The 17,396-nt window shown below is 36.8% G+C and overlaps 2 protein-coding genes across 3 annotated transcripts; both read left to right on the top strand.

The window, feature by feature from the left end:
- The first annotated feature begins 5,123 nt into the window (after window positions 1–5,123).
- On the top strand, window positions 5,124–9,380 carry prdx1 (peroxiredoxin 1). Of its 2 annotated transcripts, none has more exons than XM_079818636.1 (6): window positions 5,124–5,195; window positions 6,135–6,246; window positions 6,479–6,632; window positions 7,945–8,067; window positions 8,682–8,812; window positions 8,902–9,380. In XM_079818636.1, the coding sequence occupies exons 2-6, from the start codon at window positions 6,141–6,143 to the stop codon at window positions 8,985–8,987; spliced, it is 600 nt and encodes a 199-aa protein (XP_079674762.1). In that variant the 5' UTR covers window positions 5,124–5,195; window positions 6,135–6,140; the 3' UTR covers window positions 8,988–9,380. The 2 variants fall into 2 exon arrangements, with proteins under 2 accessions (XP_079674762.1, XP_079674763.1); XM_079818637.1 differs by having other exon boundaries at window positions 5,142–5,195; window positions 6,138–6,246; window positions 8,902–9,270.
- Window positions 9,381–9,681: 301 nt separating this feature from the next.
- Window positions 9,682–17,384, top strand: zte38 (zebrafish testis-expressed 38; the record flags this gene model as incomplete). Its single annotated transcript, XM_079818446.1, has 12 exons — window positions 9,682–9,732; window positions 12,407–12,530; window positions 12,619–12,682; window positions 12,815–12,851; window positions 12,945–12,965; window positions 13,039–13,065; window positions 15,746–15,813; window positions 16,414–16,562; window positions 16,761–16,999; window positions 17,075–17,114; window positions 17,191–17,234; window positions 17,331–17,384. The coding sequence occupies 12 exons, from the start codon at window positions 9,682–9,684 to the stop codon at window positions 17,382–17,384; spliced, it is 918 nt and encodes a 305-aa protein (XP_079674572.1).
- Between the last annotated feature and the right edge of the window lie 12 nt (window positions 17,385–17,396).

The following is a 17,396-nucleotide window of genomic DNA, read 5'->3' as shown; positions in this document are numbered from 1 at the left end:
GTCACCAATTGATTTGGGATCAAAGAGCATTTCTACAGTCTTACAGGTGTTAATCTGTAATTTATGATTGTCGCACCAGTCCACAAACCTGTCTACAGCATCTCTGTGAATGGATGAGTCAGAGTTCTTAGTGAGCAGACTAAGAACAGCTGTATCATCCGAAAACTTCACCACATATTGATTAGGCTCAGAACTAACACAGTCATTTGTATACAGAATAAACAAAAATGGTGAACTGACACATCCCTGAGGGGCACCAGTACTACATATTTCTATATTTGATAAGGAGGAATTAAACTTCACCTGCTGTGGCCTCTTAGTAAGGAATGAGTGGTACCACCTGATTAAAAATGGATTTACATTCAGAAGGGCTAATTTTCTTAGGAGAATATGTGGCTGAATTGTGTTAAAAGCAGAGCTAAAATCAATAAGGAGCAGTCTAGCATATGCACCTGGGAATTCAAGGTGCTTCAATGTAAGGTGCATTATAGTTGATATGGCATCACTTGTACTTCGTTTCTTTGTATATGCAAACTGATATTTGTCTAGTGCTGGCTCCACCTCTGAGCGAAGTAGGAAGTTCCGGCAACAGAGGAGAAATGTGGCTTCTTCAGCCGTTATTTCCTTGTTCCGAAGAAAGATGCCGGTCTGCGTCCCATCCTGGACCTCCGCCGCCTGAACTTCACCCTCTACAAAGGGAAGTTCAAGATGCTAACGATAAAGACTATCTTGTCTCAGATACGTGCGGAGGACTGGTTTGTCACTATAGACCTGAGAGATGCTTACTTCCATATTCAGGTTGTCAGACGACACAGGAAGTTTCTCAGGTTCGCCTTCAAAGGGAAGGCTTATCAATACAAAGTCCTTCCCTTCGGCCTTGCCCTGGCACCAAGGACGTTCACGAAGTGTATGGATGCTGCTCTGGCCCCGCTGAGGCTCCAGGGCATCCGTATTCTCAATTACCTGGACGACTGGCTCATTCAGGCCCACTCCAGGGAGTTAGCCTGTCATCACAGAGATGTCGTTCTTCGACACGTTCAATCTCTTGCCTTGAGAGTGAACACCGACAAGAGCGTTCTTACTCCGGCTCAGCAGACCACCTTCTTAGGTGTTCGTCTGGATTCCGTTCTGATGCAGGCCCGTTTGGCCCCATGCTCGGATTTCCAGTATCACAACATGCTTGGTCCGCTTCAGGCTAGGCCATCATGTTTCTGTGGGTACGTGTCGCAGGCTCCTGGGTCTCATGGCCGCAGCTTCCCCGGTGCTTCCCCTGGGACTGCTCCATATGAGGCCCTTCCTCTGGTGGATGAAACGCTCAGGGGCTCGGTCAACAGGATCGGCCCTTCGCCTATTGAAGGTGTCACGTGGCTGCTTTCGTGCCCTATCAATGTGGCGAGACCCTCTTTTTCTTCAGAAAGGGGTCAAGATGGGGGCTGTTTTCCGTCGCCAAATGGTTACGACGGACGCCTCTCTTACCGGCTGGGGTGCGGTATTTCGAGGGCAGACCAGCTATGGGGATCTGGGAGGGGGAAGTTCTCTCCTGGCACATAAATTGCCTGGAGTTGAGAGCGGTATCCCTGGCCCTTCAGCATTTTCTCCCCTCACTCAGGGGGCATCATGTCATTGTCAGGACCGACAACATGGGAGTGGTGTCTCACGTAAATCGCCAGGGAGGATCACGGTCGTGCACCCTGGACAGGCATGCGCGCCGACTCCTCCTGTGGTCCCAGGACAAGTTTTTGTCCCTGAGAGCAGTCCATGTACCCGGAGTCTTAAACCTCGCTGCAGATTATCTGTCGAGACAGAAGCTCCGGTCGGGGGAATGGATGCTGAACCCTCAAACTGTGTCACAGATTTGGGAGATGTTCGGGAAAGCGGAAGTGGACCTCTTTGCCTCGAAGGAGTCGTCCTAGTGTCGGCTCTGGTTTTCTCTTAGCTCTCCGGCCCCGTTGGGGATAGATGCGTTCGCGCATCCATGGCCCAATCTGAAACTCTATGCGTTCCCGCCCATCAAGCTGATTGACTTGCGTAACCTATGTTCTCTGAGTAGGGAACGAGACGCTGCGTACGCTGCCAAGCTCCTCGCGCTGCCGACAGGCCTTCCTTTTCGGCAGAGAAATCTGAGGAGCAGATGGCGCGCGCACGCTAATATAGATGACTACGTCAAGTGGGGCGACATGCGCGCCATCAGCCAATCAATTGGCGTGAATCTATAAGGGCTTCAGACAATCGGCACACCCAGAGGGCGTCCCATTACGTCATTAAAGTGACGCAGCGACTCGTTCCCTACTCAGAGAACATACGTTACGCAAGTAACCTGAGACGTTTTATACCATCATCACGGTCTTCATCATTTCCCAGTACATTCATCATCTGGCACATATTTACCATCTCAAACATATTCTCAACACTATCATTTTAAACATTTTCAAAATCAATATTTTGATCACTGATAGCTACTTCACCAGATCCACCATCAAGTGACAGTGACACTAATATTTGATTGCGTTCAGTACTTGCTCTGCAGTAAATCGCTGAGCCATTTCAAGTTTTGCTGATGATTCTTGTGTTTTCTACCTGCGGTAACATGAGTGAAACATCACTTCATCATTGTTTATCAGACATTGCCACCTTGAGGAATAAAGGTGAATTGCACTTATTCAGTCATCAAAGATTCAATTATTGTTGTGCAGAAAAAAATATATAATTACACTGTTACAAACCCCGGGTCGCTATCGACCCTATACAATTTTGACAAAAATATTAATGGGAAAACAGGCACTATTTTATTTTATTATATTTTTCTTGTTATATTGTTTATAATGAATTGATTGATGAATACTAAGAAGGTTGATGTCGAACTTTAAAAAATTAATGAGGAGGATAGTGAATGATGTCCCAGGTCACTAAAGACCCAAGGTGTGTTTAAAGGTTTAAGTACAAGAATTATTTTGATTTGTTTTAATTAACATGCAAAGTACAACATTTTAATTTGAACTGTTATAACATTTAAAGTAAATATATTTAAAAAGCACTACATATTCAGCTTTATCATTACAAATGTGTAATTACAAATGTATTTAAAAACACAACATAACATTTTCAATTGAATTGACATCGAATTGTAGTTTACCAGAAGTGCTTGACAGCTGCAGCGGTGGCGGAATTTTGATTCATCCAATGCAGTTATGCCTATTTGAATCTTTTGAATTTGTTCAAGTTGTTATTTATCTCCTAAACAAGTTTTACTGTCCATGTGCATGTATAGATCTAGAGAGCAATTAAAATAAGTGTTCTCTCAATAAAGGACAAAAAGAAAATGCTTTCTTCCATTTTGTCAGCTGCTGGGTTATATACAAAATTAAACAATAGCTCAATAAATTAATAATGACGTTCAGTCAAGTGTATTTGTGAATAATCATGAGTAATCTTACAGATTCATAAATAAATTTGGGATTAATACTGTGCACACTTCTAATAAACCTGTTTCATTGCACAATTTCCACCTTCTTTCTTTCCTCGTTGAACAAGACTGACTCAGCAGCCGAAATAACAACCTATTGTATGTCGCATTGTACTCCATGATGAGTTTGCGGAGCATGCTTATGAATAAAAATGGCATGACATATAACTTAATGTGCCAAAAAGTGAAAGAAAAATTTAAATGACAGTTTTGCATAACTTAAAGTGTATTGAATCCTATTGAGTGCATTTTTAACAACCGCAAGGATCAAATAACATGATTATCATTATATCATGATTTATGACTATATCTTGATGTTACTTTGCTCTTATCAGCACTATAAACTTGTCAAACATTTCATATAGACTCCCGCTGTAGGTATGTTTAGATATGTAATCCTGCTAAAGCATTCCTTTTATGATTTAGCATACTGAACCTACTTTCAAGTAAGCAAAACCTAGGTTATGGGTGATACATGTTCACCTGTAACCGTGACACAAAGCAGACGGTAATTACTAATGAGAGATATGCTGATTATGCCAATGTTTGTTGGTTGAAAGCAGTTCCTTTTTAAAACACGTTTGAAGCATCATTTGATCTGAAGCCCACAGCTGCGTTTTTAATCTGATCTCTTTGTGTCCAGCCGCCTCTTACCAGGCCCTTCATTTGGTGCCCATGGCAACTAGGTTGAGAGACGGGACGCTGAAATAGAGGGGGAGGTAGAGGTAAAAATATGAAGCCTGGAAATGACAGCTAACTTTATACACTGTCTAAAAACAAAGAATGCTAGCTTAAACATAGAGGAAGCATTTGAAATGCCAAGCTATTGTGTTTAGTGTACAAAGATTTATGTATGTTTGGATGAGTGCAAATATTTACTCCCTGGGAACCGCTGCAGATAACAGAGAGGAGGAAATGAAAATGAAATATGAGTAAACACTGGCAGACCCTCTGGCAACCCCAGAGGAATGTTAAAGCATCAGTCTGACACAAGGCAGCACGGAAAATTACACAAACTATGTTTCCTCCTCCATAAGGAAACAAACTGCTTTTATGCTATGACACAGCAATTCAGTGAATGTGTAAAGCAGGTTGAAAGATTATTATAATCTTAGGTCAGTAAGGGTCTGCAGTTAACTAATGTATCATGAAATTAAGGAAAATCTAACCGAATTAAAAGTGACAAAACCTCAGACAGAAAGTCACATTGCAGAAGCCCCATGACATGAAACTTATGGTTGATTAGTTGTATGAGGAACAAAGTTCTGTTCAAGAAGTTTTGCTTCAGGCAGAAATAAAGTGTTTAGTAAGTGAGTGTAACACAAATGTTTACACCATTTAGAATTTTTTTTGTAGTTTTAAAACATGATTGAATTTCTTATAGGGGCAGTTCACAAGTTTGTGTATGACAACAATTTGCTTACTAAAATGAAGTAGCTATTGAATAAGTAAGCACTAGTATATTAGAATTTGGCTAATTTGTATAACCGTGAATTTAGAAACAGCAACGTCGCATGTGTTCAGCACAGAAAATGTGCAAAGTCATGCTGGCATAAACAGATCTCAAGTGTTCACTCCACGGAGCATTTGCTTCTCCGATTTGAAGAGGCAGTGGATCTCACGGCGTATCGCGATACTTGAGCATGACCTATTTAAACACCAACCACTGCCGCGAGTTCACACACTCATTCATTAACAGAGGCACTAGGATTGTGGAGACAGACAGCGGAAGGTATGAAATATTCAGTTAAAACTTTCTTTTCTTTCCAGTGAAAATGCGTTTTATGAAAAGTAATCGTAAACATGATTCTCTGCTCTTGTTTCACCACGGAAATTTCCACGTAATTTTGTTACTGCTTTTGGTGGGAGAGTTTCGTTATCTGTAATTGAGTTACATTTATGATGTCTTTTATATACGTTTGAATTAATAATGCATTGGGAAATTGCTCCCATGTGAACATGTTTGTAAGGCACCTACCTGTTGCAGAACTTGCAGTTCGATCAATGGAAAGTGCTTTCAAGTTTAATATGCAATAAAACCATATCTAAATGTTGGAAAACTACGTATTATAAAATTATTATAATGCTGAATTTGTAAATAGGTTACGTCAATTAACTTCAGAATAACTTGTAGTATTACGAAAGTAACTATTTGTACATGTGTTGCAAATTGAGGAAATACTGAAATAACGAAAGAAAGAAAATGACTTCCTGAGGACCAACTTACATATTCTATTCTATTCCTAACAAATTGATCATATAGTGTTTGCATAATATGCTCTTTGATGTGTATGCTCTTTATACAGTTCAGGTTTTTTTCCTTTCTGAAATGTGGCATTAAAGGGATAGTTCACCCAAAAATGAAAATTCTGTCATCATTTAGCCTACTCACCCTCGTGTTGTTCCAAACCTGTATGGATTTCTTTTTTCTGCTGAACACAAAAGAAGATATTTTGAAGAATATAGGCAACCAAACCACTATGGGCCCATTGAATTCCATAGTATGTAAATAAAATACTATAGAAGTCAATGGGACACCGAACTTGAGGGTGAGTAAATGATGACAGAATTTTCATTTTGAGCGAACTATCCCTTTAATGTAACACATTGCATGTGTTTATTTCTTATTTTATTGTTTTTCATGTAACACATTTTATTCTCTTGAACTTAGCAGAAAATGGCAGCCGGAAAAGCACATATTGGCAAGCCTGCTCCAGACTTCACAGCCAAAGCTGTAATGCCAGATGGACAGTTTAAAGATCTCAGTTTGTCTGAATACAAAGGTATGACCTTAACATTAGTGCAGTGAAGAAGAGCAGTCAAGATAAAAAGCAGAATGTCATGTAATATGTGAGACATAAAGAATATTTAACTGTAAAAACTCAAGGAAGGAAGCCTTGCCAGGAAGCTCAAGGGTGTGACTTTGGATCACTCAAATATTTTATTAGAGATAGCACACATTGTGTAAGTGTCCTTGTTCACTTGTGACAAATGCTTTATTGCTCTTGTTTCTAGGGAAGTATGTTGTATTATTCTTCTATCCATTGGATTTCACCTTCGTTTGCCCCACTGAGATCATCGCCTTCAGTGATGCGGCCGAGGAGTTCAGGAAAATCGACTGTGAGGTCATTGGTGCCTCTGTTGATTCCCATTTCTGTCATCTTGCCTGGTGAGCGATAAAGATGAATGGGGACATAATATATCATACTTTAAAAAAAAAAATCCCCTAATGTTTACTGTTGCTAAAGTTTTTTTTGACACAACAACCACCCTCTTTCAGACCCTTAAAATGGTCTGTTTTATGCTATTGAGAAACGCCCCCATAGCATGTGACCATGTAGGAAGACGCATCATGTCCATATTCCAGGATGACAATGTCAAGATTCGTCAGGCTCCAATTGTGAAAGAATGGTTGGGAGGGAGCATGAAGGTTCATTTTCACACATGAATTTGCACCTCTGAGTCCAAACCTTAAATTCATTGATAGTCTTTGGGATAAATAACATCACAACATTTATTTCCATCAAGAGGTGCATCCATTTTTGGTCAAGATCTTGTAAAGACAATGCAAGAGTCCAGCACTCTGTAAAGTCTCCTCCAGCACATCCAAAAGACTTTCAATTAATTTAAGGTCTGGACTCAGAGGTGCCAAATCATGTGTGAAAATTATTCTTCATGCTCCCTCCCAACCATTCTTTCACAGTTAGAGCCTGATGAATCTTGACATTGTCATCCTGGAATATGGCCATGATGTGTCTTCCTACATGGTTTACGAAATGAAAAGCTACTCACTCATCAATTAGGGTTAGAAGAACTGTTGCCAAACATATAACATGCTAGAAACATAATAATCACTGCAAAAATTATCCAATCATACACTCTTAAGCATGATTTATTTATTTTTTGCCATATAATATTTACAAACTTTTATGTTAAGATATGATTAATCACGGTTAATCGATTTGACGGCGCTAATTTAAATGCTTTTGCGTGCTCTCACAAAACTTCTGCATTCCTCCAAGAATCTTTGCGCTCTCAAAGAATTCAAAAGGTTTGATATTTTCTCATGTTTACTTGCGTGAGGGCAGAACAACCTGTCACTCAAATGACATCACAACAATAGAAAACCATAACCATCCAGTCAATTCCCCATGGACAAAAGTCTCGTCCAACTTTTTTTTTTTTTTTCTTGTTCGAGAAGAAAGTTTCACTCACAATAGAAAAGAAAAGACTATTGCAACTTATGCTTCATGCCGACTTCAATGTTTATTTTATTTCAAGTAATAAAATAAATGATGGATTCAGTTTTAGTTCAATAATAACCCTGTCTCACAATGGCTTGCGGGTCCAATGTGTTCCACTCTTTATAGCGAAATAAGTTATTCTTTGCCTAAAAACCTTGTCTTTAGACATTTTAAAATAGAACTGTACAGACAGAGTTATCCAATATTCATGAACTTTTACCTGTGTGATCATAACAGGATAAACACACCTCGGAAACAAGGTGGTTTAGGGCCAATGAAGGTCCCTCTGGTGGCAGATTCCCTCCGCTCCATATCTCAAGACTATGGTGTACTGAAGGAAGATGAGGGTATTGCATATAGGTATGGAAGGATTGGATTACCTAAATCCAAAACCAAAAGTACCATATACACAACAATTCAATATTTTTTGAAAGAAATTAATACTTTTATTCACCAAAAATGTCAGTAGAGACATTTATAATGTTACAAAAGATTTCTATTTTAAATAAATGCTGTTCTTTCTATTCATCAGTTTATGATAAATGCATCACAACATTAAGCAGCACAACTGTTTTCAAGATTGATAATAATAATAATAATAATAATAATAATAATAAATGTTTCTTGAGCAGCAAATCAGCATATTAGAATGATTTCTGAAGGATCATGTGACACTGAAGACTGGAGTAATGATGCTGAAAATACAGATTTGCATCACAGGAATAAATTACATTTAAAAATATATACAAATAGTAAACGTTACTTTATAAAAAAAACAATAAAATTCACAGAATTGCTGTTTAAAATAAATGCAGTCTTGGTGAGCATTATAGACTTCTTTCAAAAATATTAAAACAAAATCTTAGACTTAGACTTAGACTAGTGATGGTTTTTGGCACACAAGATTAGAATAAAACAATTCAGATCTCTGTCTGTATATTGCTATTAATGTCTTTCACCTTTTTCTAACTTAGAGGTCTTTTCATCATTGATGACAAAGGCATTCTGAGGCAGATAACCATCAATGACCTGCCAGTGGGCCGCTCCATTGACGAAACCCTGCGCTTGGTGCAGGCCTTTCAGTTCACCGACAAACATGGAGAAGGTACAGCATATTTTCTTGTCTTTTGACTGGCAGTATCTGTAATATTGCATATAAATTTGACTTTTTGTTGTCACTTACTTTTTACCTAGTTTGCCCAGCCGGATGGAAGCCCGGAAAAGACACAATTAAGCCCGACATCCAGCAGAGCAAAGACTACTTCTCCAAACAGCACTAAAAAACACACTAGACTCTGCACCATAGTGTAATGGTCCCTGTACAGGGACTATTAACAGGACAGTAGTAGCAGGAAATACTGCTACTCGTTAGCCTAACTAGAATATCCATGTAAGAGTGGTAATTATTATTTATAGTGATATTGTGAGAAGTTGTAGGACCAAAGAGTGTATGTAACATTTGAGCTAGAATGTCTTACTGTCCTTTTTGTTGTGAAAAGAGATGTGCTGATTGAATTGTCAACAAAAGTTTTGCATTTCAAACAATAAACCATTTTTAACTCTAAACATTTTTATTTAAATTAAAATTATGTTATTGTTTATTGTGGTTTAATGAACTTAGTAGACTAAATAAAAATGTACTACAACATAGATATTAGTAAATATATTCATCAATCATTGTCTGTTATCATTGGATGTGTCGCCCCTCTCAGGGCTCTGTTTTTACCGCCAAATGCGCGTGATCAGTGACAATTGCCTCGCGCGCGTTCATCGGTTTGTCGCGGTCATCGATTTACCTTAAAAATTCTTCGTCCGGTTTTTAATAAATTATAATATTTATCAAATAACACTGTCTTACATAAACATCGATAGATTAATTTAACTATTTAACTTGTTGATTTATTTATTGATGCCATAATAGTTTTGAGGAGGTCATTTCAGTGTGAGGAAGCTAACTTTAAAGTTAGCTCAAACATGACAACCAGACAGAAGAAACTTACTCAAGACAAACAGGTGATTGCTGAGGTGAGATACTTAATCAATTATATTTACAGTGTGAACGTAAATAAAACACACTCTTACAAAATATACGTTACCATCCAAAGGGGCTTAATTTAAACTTTTAAGCAAGTTAGCTTGCCTTCGTTTTACTACTGTAAACTTATAGTAACGTTACATTAATTTGAGTTCTGCTTCAGTCATTATAAGAAGCTGTCAGAATCATACTTTCTTTATTTTGTCAACATTATTATTAGTGTCTGTTGTCGCTTATGCTGTTACCACCGTTTTGCTATAAACAATTCCTGAGGTAACGTTAACTGAAATTTTGGACAAGACAAAACGTTAATTTTCTTTAATAAGCAGGTCAATGCCGTGGTGTACACCAAATATTGCTAAGCGAGTAACAAAATATTGTAATATTTCAGTTGTAATGTTTTAAGAAGACCCATTATTAGTGCTTTTAATTTCAGTCCCTTTCACTATTCGAGTAACAAAATATTGTAACTTAATATTTCAGTTGTAATGTTTTAAGACCCATTATTAGTGCTTTTAATTTCAGTCCTTTTCACTATTTCACAGTTTGCCAAAGTAAAGGAATAGTAAACTGAGATGGTAATTCATATTTCTGTAACGTTACATAAAGACTAATTGATGTTCAGTATATTTGACTTATGTTCTCAGTTCTCACAGTTTAGGTATCATAGTCATGTTTGACAGACAGTGAATCAGTGTTGCCAACTCTCGCGAGACAAATAAGCAAACGCAGCTTCAAAAACAAGCCCAATAATATTATTATAATAGGCTATTTATTATCATCAATATGATTTATGATCAATTATTTTCTTCATCAATAGAAACCATCATATGAGCCTCCAACATATTAGACTGAAACCTCTCAGAGTTTGAAAAGCAAAAACAGATTGCAATAAAGGGCACGCAAAATCCTCTGATCAGCTGTGAACAGAATAGGTTTGGAGATGGAAAAAGAGCAAAAAGTGACGTGAAGGCCAATTATGGTAACCCATAGTCGGAGTTAGTGCACACATATTAGGAGCAGGGAGTAGAGAACACGCACACTGCAAGATAATACTATCTGCCCCAAATAGTATTGAAAATGACTAATGACACATACTATTTAGGACGGATAGTATGCACATTCGGATGCTGGCAAGCACTAAGGGAGTGCTGCCATCTAGCCACATATTTATAATAAAATAAATTGGAACCATACCTACTGTTACTAAAGTATACTTGTTTTTTTTTATTATAGCCTGTAATGATAAATACATTATACAAATATGTTTTATATTATATTAGGTGCCTCTCCTCCCTGTTTCCTCTCCATCTCTGTACATTTCTGTTGGTGGCATTGTTTGTGAAAATGTATACGTCTATTTACGTCTACTAACTATAACATGCATTTATAACGTCACACGAATTATTACAGCACTCGTATCATTGCACTGATTGGCTATTAGCTGTGAGAAGACAGTGTCCGTCAATGTACTGGACAAAACAGCGACCATAAATGTAAAGAAAAAAAAGTTGCTTGTCATATTTTCCTAACAAGAAACCACACTTTTTAAAATAAGCCCCAAAAAAACGCAACCCGCGACGTGATTTTTTTTTAACCGAGACTTGGCAACTGTGCAGTGAATTGTTTTATTAGGCTGCTGTCACTTTAAGACCTGACGCACGTATCCATTATACTGTTACACGTGCATTTTATTTCTCAACTCTGTTCTACATTCACTTAAACATAACTGACCGTGTTTACATGAATACTCGCCAAGATTGACATTATTTTGTGTGTATTTGACTGTTTAATTGCAATAAGGCAGCGAAAACAAACTCAAGATGGCTTCATGTCTGAGCAATTTGGGTGTAAGCCCAAAATCTGCGGGAATGAGTAAAATTATGCGCAATACTCTCAATTCCACGCCGAAATTCAAATTTGCCAGAGCAAATTAAACGATTGAGTGAGGGGAGGCTATTGGAATTAGTATTAGTATTGGAAGCATTTCAGTATCGATATGTATCAAAAAATCTATATTTTTGACAATGCCACATTTTATTATACTTAGTTTATTATTTCAGATGCCTTTTTAAAAGACTACAGTTGAAAAATGTATTTATTATGTATAAAATTCAACCCATCAAAGTGTCTAGTATTTTATAATAAAATCTTTTTCTAAGCTGACAAAACATATCGTTGGAAAGGTCTGGGTCCCTCAAGGTTCCATATTTATTGTTTTGTGACAGTAATGTATTAATCTGTGACAGGAGAATGCATCAAAATAATTTCAGTGGAATGTGGGTATCACCCCGTGGCTATTTTTAGTATAGCGCCTAAACACTATCTCAAAGGAACCTTTTTGTGATATAAATTTCAAATTTGGAACATAAATTGGTTATACATACTAACAATTTTATTGTCAAATTAGAAAAAATATTTAGTAAAATATATATTTGGTATAAAATAAAAAATGTTTAGTAGTACAGGACATTTGCTTTACGGCAAATCTTACAGCACGTCTATGCTTAAAAACGTCCCAAAGCTACAATTCTATGGGATGACAAAGCATTTGTCATTCTGTGTCATTTGTGAACGTTTGTGTATGTACAGAATGTGGATTTCAAGGCACTTTTCTTTGTAACGCTGCGTTGTGAATTGAACTGAACCAGTGTATTTCAACAGTCGCTGGATACTGAGGCTCAGTCACTGGTGTTTGTCAAGCGCATGGTGGTTATAGCTGTCTCCTCCATCACCTATCTGCGTGGGATTTTTCCTGAGGACTCCTACAGATCCAGATACCTGGAAGGTATAAATATACACACTGGTTTATTAATGGCTGAACATCAGGCTGTTTGAAATAACTTGTTTGTTCATCGATGAATGTTGTTCTTCAGATTTGTGCATCAAAGTCCTCAAACAGGACTGTTCTTGCCCTGGAGCCGGCAAACTCATCAAATGGTAATATGTTGCATATGTTGTATTTGTACAGTAAATTGCCATATTTGTTTATTTGAATGTATGATTCACTGAAGTGTAAAAAATGCTAAGATGCTATAAAAAGTAATTATAACCATACTTCTGTCCTCCAAGGCTGATGGGATGTTTTGATGCTTTGGAGAAGAGATATGTAAGTCAAAAGCGACTTATTTACAGTCGATATAAATCTATCTTTCTATTATTTTTATTTTTGCCACTGCATTAATCTACTTTATTTTTGCAGCTTCAAATGGTGGTCATTGGGGTCAGTATGCATAATTTTTTCATAATAATTTTTAAAGAAATACACATATATTCACTGTTTTTTTTATTCACAGGTACACACTAGCCCAGATGACAGTAATGTAAGTTTAAGTCTTCCATGTTTTTAGATCAGGGTTTTTTTTATTTCATGCCAAGGACCTCGAAATATACTTTCATGTTCAAGACTATTTATACTGTGCGAGGTACTGTGTAAGTGGAATTCCAAAATCAAATAATTGGCTAATATTTTTTATTATACTAAAGACAAATTCTAAATCTTACAGCAACACTAAGTCATGTTTCATTACTGAATGATTCCGCGTTTTGAACGAATCGGTCAAAGATATAGTCAAAGATTTAATGACCCATTCATAAACAACTGCCTCATTCTTGAATGAATCAGTTGTTTGAATGAACGACTCAATGACTCATTAAGACGGTCACCTGCCGCCACCTACTGGCGGTTTAGTTTCATGTTTAAAAGTATCATTCTTTCCAACATTTCTTATTTGTATATTCAAAATATATTTAAAACAATATCATAACATTATTCAATGCAATTGTAATTTTTCAGCAAAAATTATTTAATTTGATTTGCAACAGCCCTATAGTGTCTTATTATTCTAATTAAATGTATTGATCAAATTTAAGAATTTAAAATGAAATATGAAGCATACCTTTAAAAAGATTAGGGAATGCCCCTTTTAAAGGTAAAAAAAAAATGCCCTCGGGGTAAATATCACAAATATGCAGATTTAAATAGGCTATGATAGCTAGAACTGATAGAACACTGGTGAGAATATTGCTTCAGAATAAAATATATTTATAACACAAAAATCCTATTTTTTTCCAGACAAGCAGCTTTTTATTCTGACAATTGAATGACCGATTTAGCCTACTTGCACATGACAGAAACATTTAAACATAATATAATATAATATATAAACATTTTAGTTGTGGTGCTCCTATATTTTTGCTGGTGCTCCTAACTTTTTGAAGTTGGGAGCATCAGTGCTACCAAGTAAATAAGTTAATTTTGAGCCCTGCAAGCACAGGAATATAAACACAAGAGAATAATGCACAACTAAACAAGACACAGGTGAACATAATCAGAAACCATGTTAACTAGTCCTATTCGGACGGGATTAGTTTAACATGAGGAGGTGGGGTAAAGTAATTTTACCTCAGGACGTCTGTAATGTTAATGGCCAATTCGCACGGGATAAGACATCTCAGTAAAACTAGCAGAAGTGGGAGGGGTAACTTGCTTTACGCACCACAGTAACCTCCTTGTCGTATGACGTTGCTTCCTGTTATCACGTGAGCAAACATGCCAACAAGAAAAACGCGAAACTGGAGCAGGGAGGAAACGCTGTGTTTAATCTCGGAATATTAAAAAAATCTTAAATAAAAATGTTATATTATATGAATATTAAAAAATATTCTAATGTAATGCTAAAAGAAGTGTTGTGCCTCTAATAAGTGCTTTCAATCTTCTTTTTGGTTTAAATGGTATGCGGAAAATACTGGAGGTTTGCCACAGAGTTGTCCCACCACCTACAACGCAACCGAGTGCTATTTGAAGCGGCTCCATGCTTGCAAAATGCGCCAAAAACTACTTTTAAACAGTACATGATGGAATTTTACCGTACATTTTTACAGCGAGTCTATTCGAACGGGATTAGTATTACCCGAGGTCATTTTTCCGGACCTTTTTACAGAAGTTAAAAGTCTCCGTAATCTTTACTGACATTGTCCGTAATGATAACCGAGATGGCACATTCGGACGGGACTAAAATCACAGAGAACCTCTGGTAATAATTACTTTACCCCCACCTCCCCAAGTTAAACTAATCCCGTCCGAATAGGGCTATAGATAGATAGAGTTCTTAGGGTACGTTTACACAACAATGATGTACTAAAAACGGAAAAGTTTTGTGTACAGACAACAACGTTGTCAAAATGATCCCAGTTCACTGGAATCTGCAAAACTGACTAAAACACTGTATTCTGCTGCCAGGCTAGTAGTTGTAAAGAAACACTACGCACCTATAGACTGAACACGTAATGCTCATGCGTATGACGTCACCGTTTTCACAAATTCGCATTACGATAGCAGTATCATTTTCAAAAAAATTGCACTTTCAAAAGTTAGCATTTTCAGGCCCTCAAAATGGCGTAAATGAATGGCTAAAACACAAAATTCTGAAAATGGTGTTGTGTAAATGGCCCCTCAGACACAATTGAAAAAACAAAAACACTGAATACCTGTGACAATTCTAAAGCATTGGCAGAAAATGTTGCTTGTTTTAATCAAAAACTCACTTCATTTTGATTTTATTTTCCAGAAAACACAAAAAAAATCTTGTCATTTTACTTGCATATGCAAATTGATTTAGGATTTTTTTTTATATTTAGACTAGAAACAAGACAAAAATACTAAATAAGAAAAGCATTTTTTGCAGTGAAAGAAAGAAGATTTTTCATTTTTGTGTGTATGTCACAAGGAAAAAGAGATTAATACTATAAAATATTATATGCAGATTGGTTATGTTTCTTAGGACTGTCAGTGGAATAATATGATTGCATTTAATCTCATAATTTCCATCTTAAGTGGAATAAAATATCAAATTTAGCAAATGTGTCAATTATTGCATTACACATAATAAAATTTTTCCCACTGCTATACGTTTTGAAACAATACAAATAAAAATGTGGACACCAATGATATGACTTTTCCAAACCTGCTGTTTTGTCTCTTGCATGTGTCGGTTGTCTCAGCATGTGATTGAGTCCTATCAGTTTAAGTTCAGATACTCAGAGTGTGGACCACAGATGGACATCCTGAGGTGCAGTATTATACATTGCTCAAGTGTATCTGTAAAACTAGATTTTCTGTAGTTTGCATTTCCTGTATGTCCTCAGTTGGTTACTACATAATTATCATTCTGTACACTGCCGTTCAAAAGTTTGTGGTTAGTAAGATTTTCTTTTAAATAAATCTTTACTTTTATTCATGCATTAAGATGATAAAAAGTGACAGTAAATATATTTATGATTTCACAAAAGATTTATATTTCAAATGAACGCTTTTCTTTTGAACTCTTTTGAGCAACAAATCAGCATAATAAAATTATTTCTGAAGGATCAAGTCTGGAGTAATGACTCCTGAAATTTCAGATTTATCGCCACAGGAATAAATTACATTTTAATGTTTTATTTTTGAAACTGTATTTTAGATAAATGCAGCCTTAGTGATCATAAGATACTTCAAAAACATAAAAAATCTTACCGATCCTAAACTTTTGAATGGTAGTGGGTATAGTTTTGGACAGTATGCTACCAATTTAGTGTACATTAATGTAAAAAAAAAAAAAAAAAAATTTTTAAATTTCACATTCTACATTCACTTCACACAGACTACTCCTCACCTCTTTTCTTCATTTCAGTAATGTGACTGGGAAGATGAGAGTGACCTTAGAGGACACTAAGAAAGCTTCAACGCTCCTGATCAGGAAGCTGTTCCTCCTCATGCAGAATCTAGAAGCTCTGCCCACTGCCGTTAACCTCACGATGAAACTCTACTACTATGATGATGGTACAATATATCCTTCTGCAGTATGAGGAGAGAAGTGGATAAGAACTGTTGATTCATGACAATGCATTGAAGTGTTGTAACTACATCAATTGTAACTGGGATCAAATAAATGTGCTTAGTGAAATATCAATGCTAGAGGGGATCTATAAATTATATAGAATGATCTATAAATGTGCTTTTGTCTCCTTGCAACTTGAGTCACTCCACCCGAATACGAGCCACCAGGATTCCAGGCAGGTATAAATGACAGCCTGTGGTTCGAGGGAACTGCAGTGCACTTCAGAGTGGGTGATCTGCAGTCTCGCTTCCACGCTATGAAGTTGCGCGTGACGGCAGCACAGAACCGTCTTGGAAAGCTACAAGAGGGGGGCCAGTTGAGTGAGAACGACACAGAGATGGAGACACCCTCTCTCTCTCAAATCAGAGCAGCAGAAACGGTGCAAAGCAGATCTTAATGGAAGCTTTGATATGTGTTCACCAGACTGGATTCTGAAACATTTCTCTTGTGACAGGTGACCAAAGGCTGTGACCAGGATCTGCCATCTGAAGATGGTAAGTATCTAAAACTTTTTGTTCAGAAGTTCTGGCCTGCTTTGGAGTATTTGCTGAATGTCTTGACCTTTTGCAGAATCTCTTGCACAGTTTAAACAGTCCAAAAAAGCTATAGCAAAGGTAAGAAATTTATGATTTTTATGGCGATAAAGTGTTTTTTATATATATATATATTAAAAACATATTTTGATGCTTTTTCATTATACATTTGCACAGAGGAAATGTGTGAGAAGCAAACTTCCAAGGAGGAAAAAGAAGAAATGCTTTTAAAACCCACAACAT

The sequence above is a fragment of the Gobio gobio genome (genome assembly GCF_949357685.1).
Source record: "Gobio gobio genome assembly, chromosome: 6".
NCBI classification, from domain to species: domain Eukaryota; kingdom Metazoa; phylum Chordata; class Actinopteri; order Cypriniformes; family Gobionidae; genus Gobio; species Gobio gobio.
This window is presented reverse-complemented; position numbering and strand designations above follow the sequence as displayed.